This window comes from Ptychodera flava, chromosome 14, assembly GCF_041260155.1.
Source record: "Ptychodera flava strain L36383 chromosome 14, AS_Pfla_20210202, whole genome shotgun sequence".
Classification (NCBI taxonomy): Eukaryota; Metazoa; Hemichordata; class Enteropneusta; family Ptychoderidae; genus Ptychodera; species Ptychodera flava.
The window spans coordinates 3435052-3448205 of NC_091941.1; the positions used below are offsets into that span (position 1 = coordinate 3435052).

Here is a 13154-nt window from a genome sequence, read left to right on the forward strand (position 1 = left end):
TATGGGGGCAAACATGTTTTGTCTGTATATGGGACATGTAAAAGAAGGCCTCTAGAAAATTCGGAACGGTCGATACAGCTGAAAACAGCCACAACACTTACAACGGAGCATCTTACTCTTTAAAAAATATATATTAGAAGTCACCTTGAATGATTCGTTTCACCACAGTCCCATTTCTAGGACTGAGAGGGTGAAGGAGCTGTGGGCTCGCGTTCCTAACATGACATAATGACGACACATTGTTTCAAACATGTCAAAATTAGGCTTTCTAATAATTTCATCAATGTTTTGCATACAGTAGTAACGGTATAAAATGAAACATTTTTGCTAACATTGAAGTACTATACGTAAGAATATCGGCAGCGGTCAACCAACCGATTGCCAGAAATTGAACGAAGACGTGTTTAAAGGTCCGGTAACTATACAAAGTAATGATATATGTAAGTTTCATGCCTCTTGCAGTAACGGTAAGATTTGGGTTTTTTATAACGCTCAACTTTCAGCATCGAGCGCTGTAATTTCCCACGAAGACATCTTGATACTTTGGTGTGTGTGTGTGTGTGTGTGTGTGTGTGTGTGTGTGGTATATATATATATATATATATATATATATATATAGGGCTCGAAATTAGCTGTAGTCCCACGTCCACAGACTACCAACTTTTGCCTGAGGCTACCAAAGTGCATGAAATGCAGGGCTCGAAATTAACTTTTTTCCCTGGTAATCCACTTGGGCTACCATTTTCTGAAATTGATAGCCCAGTTGACAATGGCTGGCAGCCCATGCATATTTTTAGTTTCGGGATTTTTATTTCATTAATAAATGGGATTTGGATTTGAGATTTAAAACGTACTGAGACAATTGTATACGTTTTACTTAACCCTTGTTTTTAAAAGATTGCACATGATTAGCATATCATCATAATCATGTTTTGAACGTTGTGTCTTTGAGGCCTGTGTAACGCTTGACGGTGCTGGCACTCGTTATAATCAGTAGCCTCCAGTGTTAGAAAGCCAACTTCCATTCAAAAGTAAACTTTCCCTTGCATTTTAACCTAGAAAAGGAACACGTGATAATGAGGATAGTTTCCATAGAGATTTATTTCTGTACAATAGATAAATATTCGGATTGAAACATACAATGCATTTAAATCAACTATTGTAGAAGTTGTATATAATAATGAACTCATTTGACGTTTTGCAAGAAAAAAACACGAGGCACTCACGGTAATTCAATGTAAATAACTTAAAATCTAGAAATAGTATCTTTAATTTTATACTTAGCTAAAACACAAGTAGTTCAGCCTGGATAAGGTCTCGACAATAGATTAAAAGAAAGTAGACATTTAAAAAGAAACAACCTGAAAAATTGTCTTTAAAAGGGGTATGATTTCATCAGGCGAGCAGTTTAGCATAAATTTTAAAACTAGACTACCTCTTAAAATTGAATGAATACTTGGACATGCACATGAACACAAAGCAGGACAAACCCTGCCTTCTTCTGTTTGTCCGTAGTTGGCTTTGAGCACAGTATAAATGAACATCATACCATTAGCAAATAAAGTGGTTGGTTTGAAAATCAGGGCGACTTCAACATTTTACAGACAATTTAATTGGCTGATCAAGATATTTCAGCATTGTGCCATTAAATTTGTGAACTTATTCTGATCGAAGAAGGTCAAAGGTTAATATAATCAGAGTTGGATGGATCACAGCGATGTTGCTAGAACTCCAAACACGCCCTCTGGTGGGTCCGGGATAGAATCGGCGGTCCGCTGATGCACTGATCCTACAAAACGTTTACTACCATGACAGAAGTGACAAACTTTGCCCTTCGTGTTAATAATGTGAAATATGAGATAATAAGAGTATTTTAGACAGTGTTCACCATTCCTTGTATGAGATGGCAAAAATAATGATGTATCATGGTTGTTGTTGTTGTTGTTGTTGTTGTTGTTGTCGTCGTCGTTGAGGATGATGTTTGCCTTGTAGTGTGTAGAGTATGACAGGTGGTCAGGAGTGCCTGATTACACACTAGAAACGCTATGCGATTTTATCATATACGTTTCTAAAATAGACAATTTATTTAATAAGCGTAATTGTGTCATTAGTTTTCATAACATTGGTTTCACGTGAATGTCATTTACGATGGCAATGATTGCGTTTTGATATTGGTATTTCTTGTTTTCCTTTCAAGTCGTCTTTCTTCGTTGCGTTCAGTTTCCCTCTACTGTTTCTTACTTGGGTATTGACGCTTTCATCTTCCACGTAGTCGCTCAGAGTGACTTCTGCCGTTGTAATAACGCCAACGCTAACCCTTCTTAGATTCTTCTTCGGCCTCTTGTCCACACAGAGAACAATCAGGCGGTAGATCTGAAGACAGAGAACCAGAGCGTTTTTGGTTGTGAACCACAGCATCATTTGGTTGATGGCGTTTCTGTCGAGCAGTAAATAAAGCCTCATGGCCAGATACGGACCGTCTTGCATGATGATTGACAGGAGAATGGCCCAAACTTCCGTTTCGCAACAGCTGCCTTGTTCACCTTCAGGTTTGACGCCGGTCATCGACTGTTGTACCTGTAGGTTGTTGTTTCTCTTCGGCGACGACGCATGCGCAAAACGCGGTTTCCTCGACTTCGTGGCTGTCAGAACCAATGTAAACTGTAGCAGACTCCATGACCATATTCCCAGGATGCATCTCACCAGTATAATATCGCACTTCACGGCGATGTCATCCATACTTTCTGACGAAAACTCTAAAATATCGGCAGCCATACCTATGTAAACCAGGAGAAGCTGTGAGAGTTGGTCACGTGATATGTTGCCTTTCGGTAGAAGCCATCTTCCCAAGATGAGAGAACACATGAACACTTGTTGCAGCGCCAGTACCCAATCATTGTCCGACAATCCAACAGGAATTGTCACCTGTGCAAGGAAATGTCAGAAAATACCACTGAAGAATAAAAACAATGTTCATATGTACGGATAAGGTGGAAGAAACATCGACGATCTGTCTAAGATGCTCCCTCCCAATATCTTGACAAGATTTTTTGCACAAAGACCAGCACGCAACTTGCCGAATAAAATCATTAGCACCAGCCACAAATACATTTGTCTAATTTTGGTCATCGGTAGTTATGTAGTAGGTGCAATTTCTGACTGTTCCAAAAGGTAAAGTTCTCAAGCATTCTAAATGCTTTTGGTTCCTAACTTTTGTATATTTCGTATGTATGTATGTATGTATGTATGTATGTATGTATGTATGTATGTATGTATGTATGTATGTATGTATGTATGTATGTGTGTGTGTATGTATATGTATGTATATATGTATGTATGTATGTATGTATGTATGTATGTATGTGTGTGTGTGATGAGAGAGAGAGAGAGAGAGAGAGAGGAGAGAGAGAGAGAGAGAGAGAGAGAGAGAGACGCACCCCGCTGACTTGGACGTATTTGGTATGATTTGACCTGACATCATTTAGCGAGGAACAATCCGTTGTGATCAGTCCCTGTCTTTCAGCGAAGTCGAGACGCTTTGCAAGTAGATCCTCCTCTAAAAACCAAATGGCTGGAACGATGCTGGACAAATACAGGAACACACTCGGGGCAAACCTGGAAAAGAAAAAAATACGAAATTGGTTACGAAGAACCCTGCTTCTTGGCCAAAGATTGGACAAGATAATGCAAAATATTGACTATATCCGTGTGAGCGCAAATCAATCCCATTATTGCATATCCGTATCATTTGATATGTTCTGTAAATTATTAGATTCAATTACAACCGGAAGTACGAACATATCCTTATTGTACCTGTCAAAATCAATCAATGTTGTTTCAATGTGATGACGTCATTTGAACGATACGTTCTCGGAACTACAAATATGCTGGCATTTGTTTGGAAAACTTAAGTTACTTCAGTGGCGCAAAATTAACGCGAGTCATTACTACATGTTATGACCATTTCTTCAAAGAAATAAAGTTCTCCAAACGTACAGATTCTATGAGTGAAAGTCCCGCCTTTCCGTATACTGCTACAGCTGCTTCTTTTCATCAAAGTGGCATCTAATCAGACAAAACAATTTTAGCATCATCCATTTGTGCTTTCCTTTACGTTGACTTATAAATTTGAAGAAATAAATCAAGATGAACTTGTTCATGAAAACGATTTTCTGTGTTTCTTTGTTCTCCCAGACAAATTGACAAATCTTCGTCGTAACCATGACGATTAGAAACAAAACAGTAAGGTCACCTCCATATATCATTCAGTCCTTCACATTAGTGTTTCAGATTAGAATATCACCCTCAATCATTTTACTCTCCAGAGAACAGTGAATGCATGAAACCTGAAAACGTATTGCCCATGGCTCTGATTACAGACAAACAAATAAAATTATCCTCAGCGTCTTTGTGTTCCAAGAATGATTAATATCAATGATGACATGTTGATTTATTCTATCCATTAGCTGAATTAAAAGTGGCCGCGTTCTTTGTCCCCCTTCAATTTGTTTTACTTATTGTACATGTGTAAGAATAATGTTGTGATATGGTGGTTCGGAAGGACTGCAATGTATTTTTTAAATAGATTCTAATATTACCTATATGCAATAACATTGATTTATTTTTTGTCAGCAAAATTATTGCTAAACATGACGGTGTAAGTCAGATTGGGAAATTTCTGTGTACAAGAGACCGACAGAATAAGTTCAGACTTTCAGTGGACAACTGTTGATTGAACGTGAAAACATAACTGCTGGTATGAATTGTGCTGCGATGCGACCGTTTTGATCGATTTTAACGTCAAAACGAGCAAATGTTCAGAGGCGCTGTACAACATTGGGAATATGCATGGACTGCATTGTAATTTGACTTTATTCTAGGGGAACTGCTCCTAGATATTTCTGGGAAAGTCACCACGAGGCAAAATAAATGCCACTAATGTAAGGAGATTTCGGCCCAGTTTTCGTGACGTCTTTCGAGCAGCAGAGCTGTCGTGCATGCTGACCTTGCTTCACTGTACAGCATTGACTTAAAATGGTTCACTTAATGAGATTTGACACAAAAGGTTTCAACAATTCACCTAGAAAAATCATCCGTTTTTTTCCTCTTAAAAATTGTTTCTTTCATTTACCGGTGCAAAAAATCTGAAATTTATTATACCTTAATCTAGATGAAAATTTCAATTTAATGACTTGTTCTTTTATTTCCAATGTCAGTCGTGCACAAGGTGAACACAAAGCATCGATCACCACTTAAGGTTCATTGTTCACCCAAATTTGACATTATCCCTTGGAACACATATCAACTAAATGTTATGGCAACTCTTCCAGAAATATAAATAATGATATAAAAGCATTTCATTAACACTGTAATGAATCCGACGACCATAAATGTCAATCAAACGAAAACAGCATGGTCCTATTTTAAGAATCAAATACCATGGTAATTATACATTTTAATCAGTGCCTGTTCAAGAGATAGCTAACTGCAATGTGACAGTTTCAAGACATTGAAACACCACACTGGAAAAAATTGCTTGTTTCTATTTCTTGGTAACGTACTGTGATCGCATAACTCATTTTATTCAGCCAGGTGATTGTCAACCTTACAGATTAATTTGCAACATTTACTTAACAACATACTCGCGTCATTTTTCGACGACACATTTCAAAAACTAATTCAATCACAAACCAATCACAAACCCTCCGCAATTCAAGAAAAGTTTGACGTGATTTCTGCACTTATTTCTACACTCATTATTAACTAAGTAGACTATGATAAAATAATTTGGCATAATTTCCTAGTGAGCTGAGTATTAATGATATGCGGATTTTATCATAATTCCTCCGACATTTTAATTTTATAATCAGTTTCCTATACACTGCTTCGGACAATTCACCGTTGATACGCGATCTTCACAGGCAGGGCTTGCCGATGAACGTCCTAAATGTTTTGGTGTACCAATTAGTGCACACTAATTTTTATTGTGGAACGGGACTTGATCGTTCCAACATTATTTAGAAGCTACGATAAAACACGGCACACACTCTTTACAATGAAAATTCTGTTCACATTTCTAAGCAACATAAATTGATAAACAGATTCAAGATATTTTTGTCTAGTAGACAATATTACATATTAATTGCGTTGACGACAGGCAAATGTGTGTGGTTCGGAAGACCACCCGTAGTTAATCGATGGTGTTTGTGTGCATCAGCTGACTGTCTGATCTTGTTCAAAAGGTCTTGGGAAGACCTTCAATTTCTTATAACCTTAGGTCCCACCTCTAAAAAAGTTTAGACACCCAAGTCACCGATCGCAATCGACATTTAATGCATTCGTGATAAGCCACATACATGTACTAAATATCTGAACACTATTTCAAGATTTTGTCACGATCCCAGTTTATTGTCTTACATGTCGTATACCTATGAATTTTTGTACTGTAGATTGCCCTTGCATTCTTCTGTCATCCAGTGTCTCATCATCGAGCAAGAAAAGCATTGTGTTGAAGCAGTCCTGAAATATTACTTGCAAATAAACGGTGTCCACTTTGTATTGGAGCAGCGAGAGCACGGCCACTCGTTGTACACTCTCTGAGAGTAAAACGTCTGGTACAATTAACTCATCTATTTACTGACGCCTGACTGGTAGATTTGGATAATTTCCATTCTGTTAATTCTGGTCGTTCGATTGTATGGGGACTTTACTAATTTACATCAGAGTGGGAATGTTATGTGCATGTCCTAGTCTTTCTCCTATTTCATATCTCTTTATTTTGTCACCATTTGGAGATAATGTGTAAGCTTATTGCATTTTGTAGCTGTCTTGTCCAAGACTTTATAAATAGACTAATTACATTTGATGATCTTGATTAGGATAACATACATCTTATATCAAATCTGCTACAACTTAATGAACGGACGCTTATCTATAACAGTACCTAGAATTATTACACTGTACTTGACTTGTGTGATAGATTTACATAAGTCTATACAGTGGTCTATCTTTCCCTAATATAGCGACGGCAAAGTAAGACGGCCGGCTAGGAAATATGAATGCTGAAATAAAAGACTTCGCGAGAAGCGAACCTGATCATATCTCCCTTGCATATTTTGTACCCTGGTTTTAATTTTTTGTTTCTATTTGTGTCGAAAACGAAACAATGCTCTCTGTCATTCTGGTCCCTTAGCTTAATTTTGTTTCATTTGGACTTAGAATAATAATTGTAATGCAATTGATACGTCGTTTCGTTTTAAATGTAGTTTTAATGTTAAAGGTTTCTACGTATTACTGAAATAGAACTATCTACTGAGATTTAAGCCGGTTGCTAATATGTTATTTCTCTGCACACGATACCCTTTTCTTATCAAAAAGTAAATATTTCTAAAAAATACCAGTTCAAGTTACATTTCGCTATCTATCCCGTATTTACCACTAAGAGCCAATACCATGATATTTTACATTTGTGCCGAAATAACATGTGTAGTTTTTTTTGTTACATTTTCCATCGTATCGGGTAAACAAATAACGCTACAGGCAGAATTTGAAACTTCTAAATACGACCGACTCACTGAGCTTTCTACTATCAATTTTGTAAATTTCTCCCAGCGTAAATGTAAGCTTTCTCCAGCGTTGAAGCGACTCAAAAATTACATTCTGCTGTATTGATCCCTGTCTCATTTAAAGATCCTACGACGTTGTCGGAGGTTGACTAAAAAGCAACTTCAAGTGTACTTGGTTTTCGATTATGTAAGAAAAATTAGTATAGACAAGTTTCCAAACAAAACTACCGTGATTCTGTGCTGTATGTCACCATTGATATATTAAAAGTAACCCTAATAACACTATAGAGTGGTAACTCTTAGTCAAACAAGCACGTTTTCAAAGTTTGGTCAATATAAAACCAGGAAACAACATGGAATCCGATTTTTTGAATACTGTTCAATTGTGAGATTATCACAAAGCAAGATGGTAGTCCTGACTGTATTTCCTCAATCCACTATTTCAAGTAAATATCACACTAAAACTGAAAAACACTAGTCAACCATCATAAAGAGTAGAATTTACATATAAACTAATGTGAAAGCAAACATAACCCAACCTCATTCGCCATACCTTTCTCTGGGGCATCGTTTTTATGTATTCTGCTTTTCGTAGTTATTCTACCTGAAAGTTGGCAAGTTGGTTGCCCCTGCCTATTACATGTACATGATCCACTTCGAGATATTTCCTACAAGTTTCAAGGAAATACTAAACAAGGACCATAACTGACATTGCAATTTTTCTCGCGAAATGTCATATTTTAGCGTCTTGAAGACACGCAGGCATCCAACAGCGACCGAATTGCTGGGGAGGAGCGAGGTTCCGACATATGTTATTAATATAAAACACGCGTTCTGAATGTCTGAGTAACTTTGTAATCAAGAATGGTAATAGTTCAGGAAATTACTTTATCATCTGTTGGCGGCCATAGAGTATCAGTTTTACTCCGAAGTGCTAGATTCGATAACCAGATACGCTTTTCAGTGACACCACCCGTCTTTTTAGTGTCTACGAACTAATCGGAATTCGAAATGGACAGAAGTATAAATCAACTAGGTCGGAGGGATTTCACGCATCTGTATCGACCACCCTGACGCGTGCCTTAGCTAAACCATAGAAACTTGTATACACAGCGAGTTATGGGAACATTTTCTAAATTGTTATCGCGACACCCATTCAACTGTAGATAAAATAAATCACAACTCAGTTACAATACTGACATTTCTCATTCGAAATTCGACGAAGAATATATCAATATCAAAGGAAACCGATTGAATTACTCAGAACAATGGAAGAATCAATCAAAACAGAAGACGAGGGCATTCAGAGCTATCACTGATGTCTGAATATATGAGACATTACTCGCATTTGTCGAAGTGCAAGACAAGATTTAAATATATAATGGGAACAGACCTGAAAATCGTGTACAAAAACCGAGGAAGACTTCCAAAGCTTTTCTGACTTGGGTACTCGGGGACTTTGGTCAGCATGTTCTCTCCATTCTGTCGGTAATGTGCTCAGTTGAAATTTTAAAATTTGTATGGCACTATTAGACCCTGATATTTCGCTCAACGCCACCTCTCGAAAACATATTACAGTATAAAACATAACAAAATTATGCGCGTATGCAAGTGTACTATTGGAAGATGAACCGTGTCACAGATACAAGCGACAGTACCATGAGAACAATGAATCCAGAGAGAGTTATTGTTTTGTGTCACTCTGGAACCCAAGTTTCTCTTGTATACTAACGTCTACCGATTAAAGTACACTTTTTCTTTTGTAGAAAATCGCCTCTAAGTCCCAGCTACAAAGTTAACATCTCGACCATACACGACTACAAAACCTTATAAGACTTAATTCACAACTAGTGATAGAAAATTCGAGTTGCCGGAGGGTAGCTTAGTGCAGACTATTGAACGTTCTTTCCAAGTGAGATGATGTTTTTTTGGGCTAGTGAGCTTTAACTAAGCCTAATCGGCGAAACAAGTATAATCACGTCAATTCAATGCCTAACACGTTGATTGTTGACATCGGGGGGCAATATCAACATTTCATCGTACCTATGAAAACACATCGTTACTAGTTTACTCTTTGAATCCAAGCATTTTTACGTCTAATACCGAGAAAAAAAATTCCGAAGCAACTTGGATTAACTTGAACGAACGGATAGCAGAAGCCTTGCCCTTGTTCATTAAGAGATACTTGTGACGTCGGCCACCTAGGATCAGGCAGCTTAAATCTGCAACAAAAAAAGTCATGGATAATCTTGAATAACACACAAAATATTGTTCAATATTCTCACCATTTCCACTCGCCCGCTTTCGTTACAATGGTTGTTAATGGCAGCTCGAGTACCAGCATTGCTAACGATGGTATCATCAGTAACCAGTAGACGGTATCTTCCCTGACGGCAACAACTCTCCATGTTGCGACGAAACCATGGCAAACGAAAAGAATCCGGGTCAGAGCCGCCTTGACCATGGACACTGACAGACATTTCATCTTGAACTTGCAAAATGAAACGATTACCAAATATACGGTGCTCGATCTCCGAACTGAAATATAGTGGTGTGCCTTTCAAGGACTTTATATAGTGTGGCAATGGTGAGAACAGTGAACTGACATGCCTTCCAATGAAAGTAATTTGCATATATTCAAAAGATGTATCACCATATCCTCACCAATCAGTTTTCCTTTTGTGGAATAGCATAGTTGCCATGGCAACTGTTAAAAAGACAAAACTACAAGAATTATCGATCTTAATATCGTTGTAATCTCGGACTTTGATTGATGTTTTTATATCTTTGAATTAGTATTTGGAAATTCTTTTAACATCACACAACTGACAGTGAAACACTCAATTACAAAAAGACAACTCCCAATAAGTATTTCTGTTAATCTGTCACATATGAGGCATTATCAAATACAGAAAGCCAAGTTTTTGTCTCTTGACAAAAATGCAGGATTTACCCTCAGATCGTTTTACGTCACGACATTACATGTCTATGTCGTCAAGTTTGGTGCGTCGGAACTTTTTTTCGATCTCCGACGTGTTGTCAATGTGGGCCAACATCATGGATGACCGTATTTCTCCTACGATCAAAATTTGTGTCTGACGTGAACATTTTGTAAAACTCAGTCATAATTATTAGACTATTACAAATACACCCACTTGCTAAATTTTGAGTCCCAGTATTTTAGTTTTGTTGCCAATAGGGGGTTCGTATTCGCTTATCAGCTTGCCTACGGCGTATGATATTATTTCAACAGTAGTTCAAAAGTTTAAACGCGGAATGGTTAACGAAAGCTACCTTTATTTTGCGAAAAAACCTGAATTCTTGGCTTGTTCATGTGATAAGTATACTGTTCCTTAATTGTTCCTTAATGTTTTTTTCATTGAGCCCGGTAATTATGATTTAATGACTCTTCGACACGGTTATTCTCACTCGCAATTTTTTTTCGCTGAACCAAGATAAATATTAGGAATAGTTAATCTAATAATAAAGAAAACTTTCAGAATCTATTCTTTCTTCCCAAGACTCAATATTACACTGAAGCTGTTCATAAGATGTATTGGTACGAAACTCGTAACGATCCAGTATCGTATTGTTTTAAGAAGGATGCTAATTGCGCTGAAGCTATGTAGCTGTGTAACCAGCGTCTGTTCTGAAAATGAATTTGTTAACTACTGCGCACTGTACAACTTGATCACAGCTCCTGTCGGCAACGATTTATTGTCTTGGTAACCGACACAGCAAAATAAATAAATGACTTACACGGCTCGAAGCAAAGTATGTATGACAATAATGTTTTTTTTTCGCAAGTGGACATGAAACCGTTTGCGAATGAAGTACCGCATGGATTTGCTCTAGATATGCTGAGGCACGGTTCCTCCTTCGTGGCTGAAGTTAAACTTGATACGGCGTCAGAATATCATTATTCGTGACTGAAGCTAAAATTGATACAGCGTCAAAATAACATGATGATTGATGAATTTATTTGTAATGCCCGCTCATCTATTTTGGGTTTCTCCCCTTTTTTTCTGAATCATGGTGACGTCAAAATTTGGTTGACCGGAAAAAGCATAAACGTTCTGCGGGTAACTCTACCGTAGACACAGTCGCTTGTGGTTACGTACACGGTGAAGGCCCTATTGTGAGCACAGAGAAGGCCTTCGCCGTGTACCTAAATAACCACAAGCGACTGTGATCGTAGACTATTGTCATGACATGTTTTAATCAGTTTACTCACAGGAAACATGAATAACCGAAAAACAAATAGAAAGCGAGTGTTTCATTCGTTTTTTCTAAGTTTTAGTTGAATAATAAGCATTTTCATCGTGGTAACCTGATTTGGATATTATCTTGAAAAATGCACAATGTTGACGCACTGCTGAAGACCTTTTAAAGATCAATACCATGAATACAGGATTTGAATATTGTTTTTATGATTAATTAAGGGTCACTGTGAAAGTTACAACGCCACGGTCATCCAATATTGAACGGATAATGTTTCGATACAGTTTTATTTTGTACACCTTGCAGTATTCAAACGAGAGTATAAATTGAACTCAGAACGTGATTACACTTTCACCTAAATGGACTGACAACTGTGTGTTGACCTCGATAGTACGATCATTAGGAGGCGTCACCATACAGCGTGACACTTGAACCACCTGGCATAATAGCTCTCCGTGCTATTGGCTAAATTCAGGTTCTCGCAGGTCAAAGGTAAAGTTATCACGATGTCATGGTTGTTGGGGGCTGACCCACAGCTGCAGCTCATCGAAAGGTATATTGCCCCTTGTTACAAAATTTACACACTTAGTAAAGAAATTTACCGTTCGCGCGCCCTATCGACGAAATATAAGGACACAAACCAATCAAAACCAAACAACCTGGAGGGCAGTCCCAATTTATTAGGTCCGATGATTCGCTGTCTTGGCAAGAAAAGTTGAGCTACTTTGTATCCGGATTGGTGTTTTGGTACGATCATGGTGACCCAATTCTTCTACTATCAGCGGTGGACTACTTGCCGATTTCAAAATATTGTAGTTGCAGGTCTTTTTCAAATAAAATGTAAATGCTACCATAGACCCCCGAGGGTCTATGTTGCTACGGTCACTCCACAGATTGTGACTACGCTACGGTGTTTTGAACAAATTAAGTTAATCTTTGGAGAGAAGTGACAGCTGTACGTAACTCTGTCCATTACCGCCCGAGACCTCCCTCCCCATAGCGTCTGTTGCTCCCCTTTCCCTATTCCCGAAGGGGCGAAAATCCCCGCTGACTATCCCTTTGTCACAAAAGCTCTCCTCTTCCTTATCTCCATGATATGATTTTGCTCTTTCCATCAGCAAACACCCAGTTCAACTGCTTTGAAAAAACGCCCGTTGTTGTGAACAGCTTTATCGGCTGCCCGCGAATCATACATACAGAACGTGTAATAAACCGATCCCAATGCCAAGTACCAACTTGTGTGTCATTTAAGCCATAGAGTAAAACTCTCTTCCAACAATAACATTTTAAGCTGTTGTATTGTCATCTTGAATAGTCTATTTGCTACTTGTTTATCGTTTCATTTCTGGTATTCATATTTAAATGTAT

At 37.9% G+C, this 13154-nt stretch overlaps 1 protein-coding gene across 1 annotated transcript; it reads right to left on the minus strand.

Moving 5' to 3' along the window:
- Positions 1-1084: 1084 nt before the first annotated feature.
- LOC139148978 (transmembrane protein 26-like) lies at positions 1085-10160 on the minus strand. The gene is made up of 3 exons (XM_070720454.1): positions 9851-10160; positions 3438-3615; positions 1085-2925 (listed from the first exon to the last, which is right to left on the minus strand). The coding sequence occupies exons 1-3, from the start codon at positions 10048-10050 to the stop codon at positions 2140-2142; spliced, it is 1164 nt and encodes a 387-aa protein (XP_070576555.1). The 5' UTR covers positions 10051-10160; the 3' UTR covers positions 1085-2139.
- Positions 10161-13154: the final 2994 nt, after the last annotated feature.

What these genes read in the sequence shown, in the direction of transcription:
- LOC139148978 (XM_070720454.1), bottom strand. Translation starts at nt 10,050, where the DNA reads ATGAAATGTCTGTCAGTGTCCATGGTCAAGGCGGCTCTGACCCGGATT. An exon ending in AAAGCGGGCGAGTGGAAATG is followed by an intron (nt 3,616 to 9,850) that starts GTGAGAATATTG and finishes TTTCTTTTCCAG; the next exon opens with GTTTGCCCCGAGTGTGTTCC. An exon ending in AATACGTCCAAGTCAGCGGG is followed by an intron (nt 2,926 to 3,437) that starts GTGCGTCTCTCT and finishes TTCCTTGCACAG; the next exon opens with GTGACAATTCCTGTTGGATT.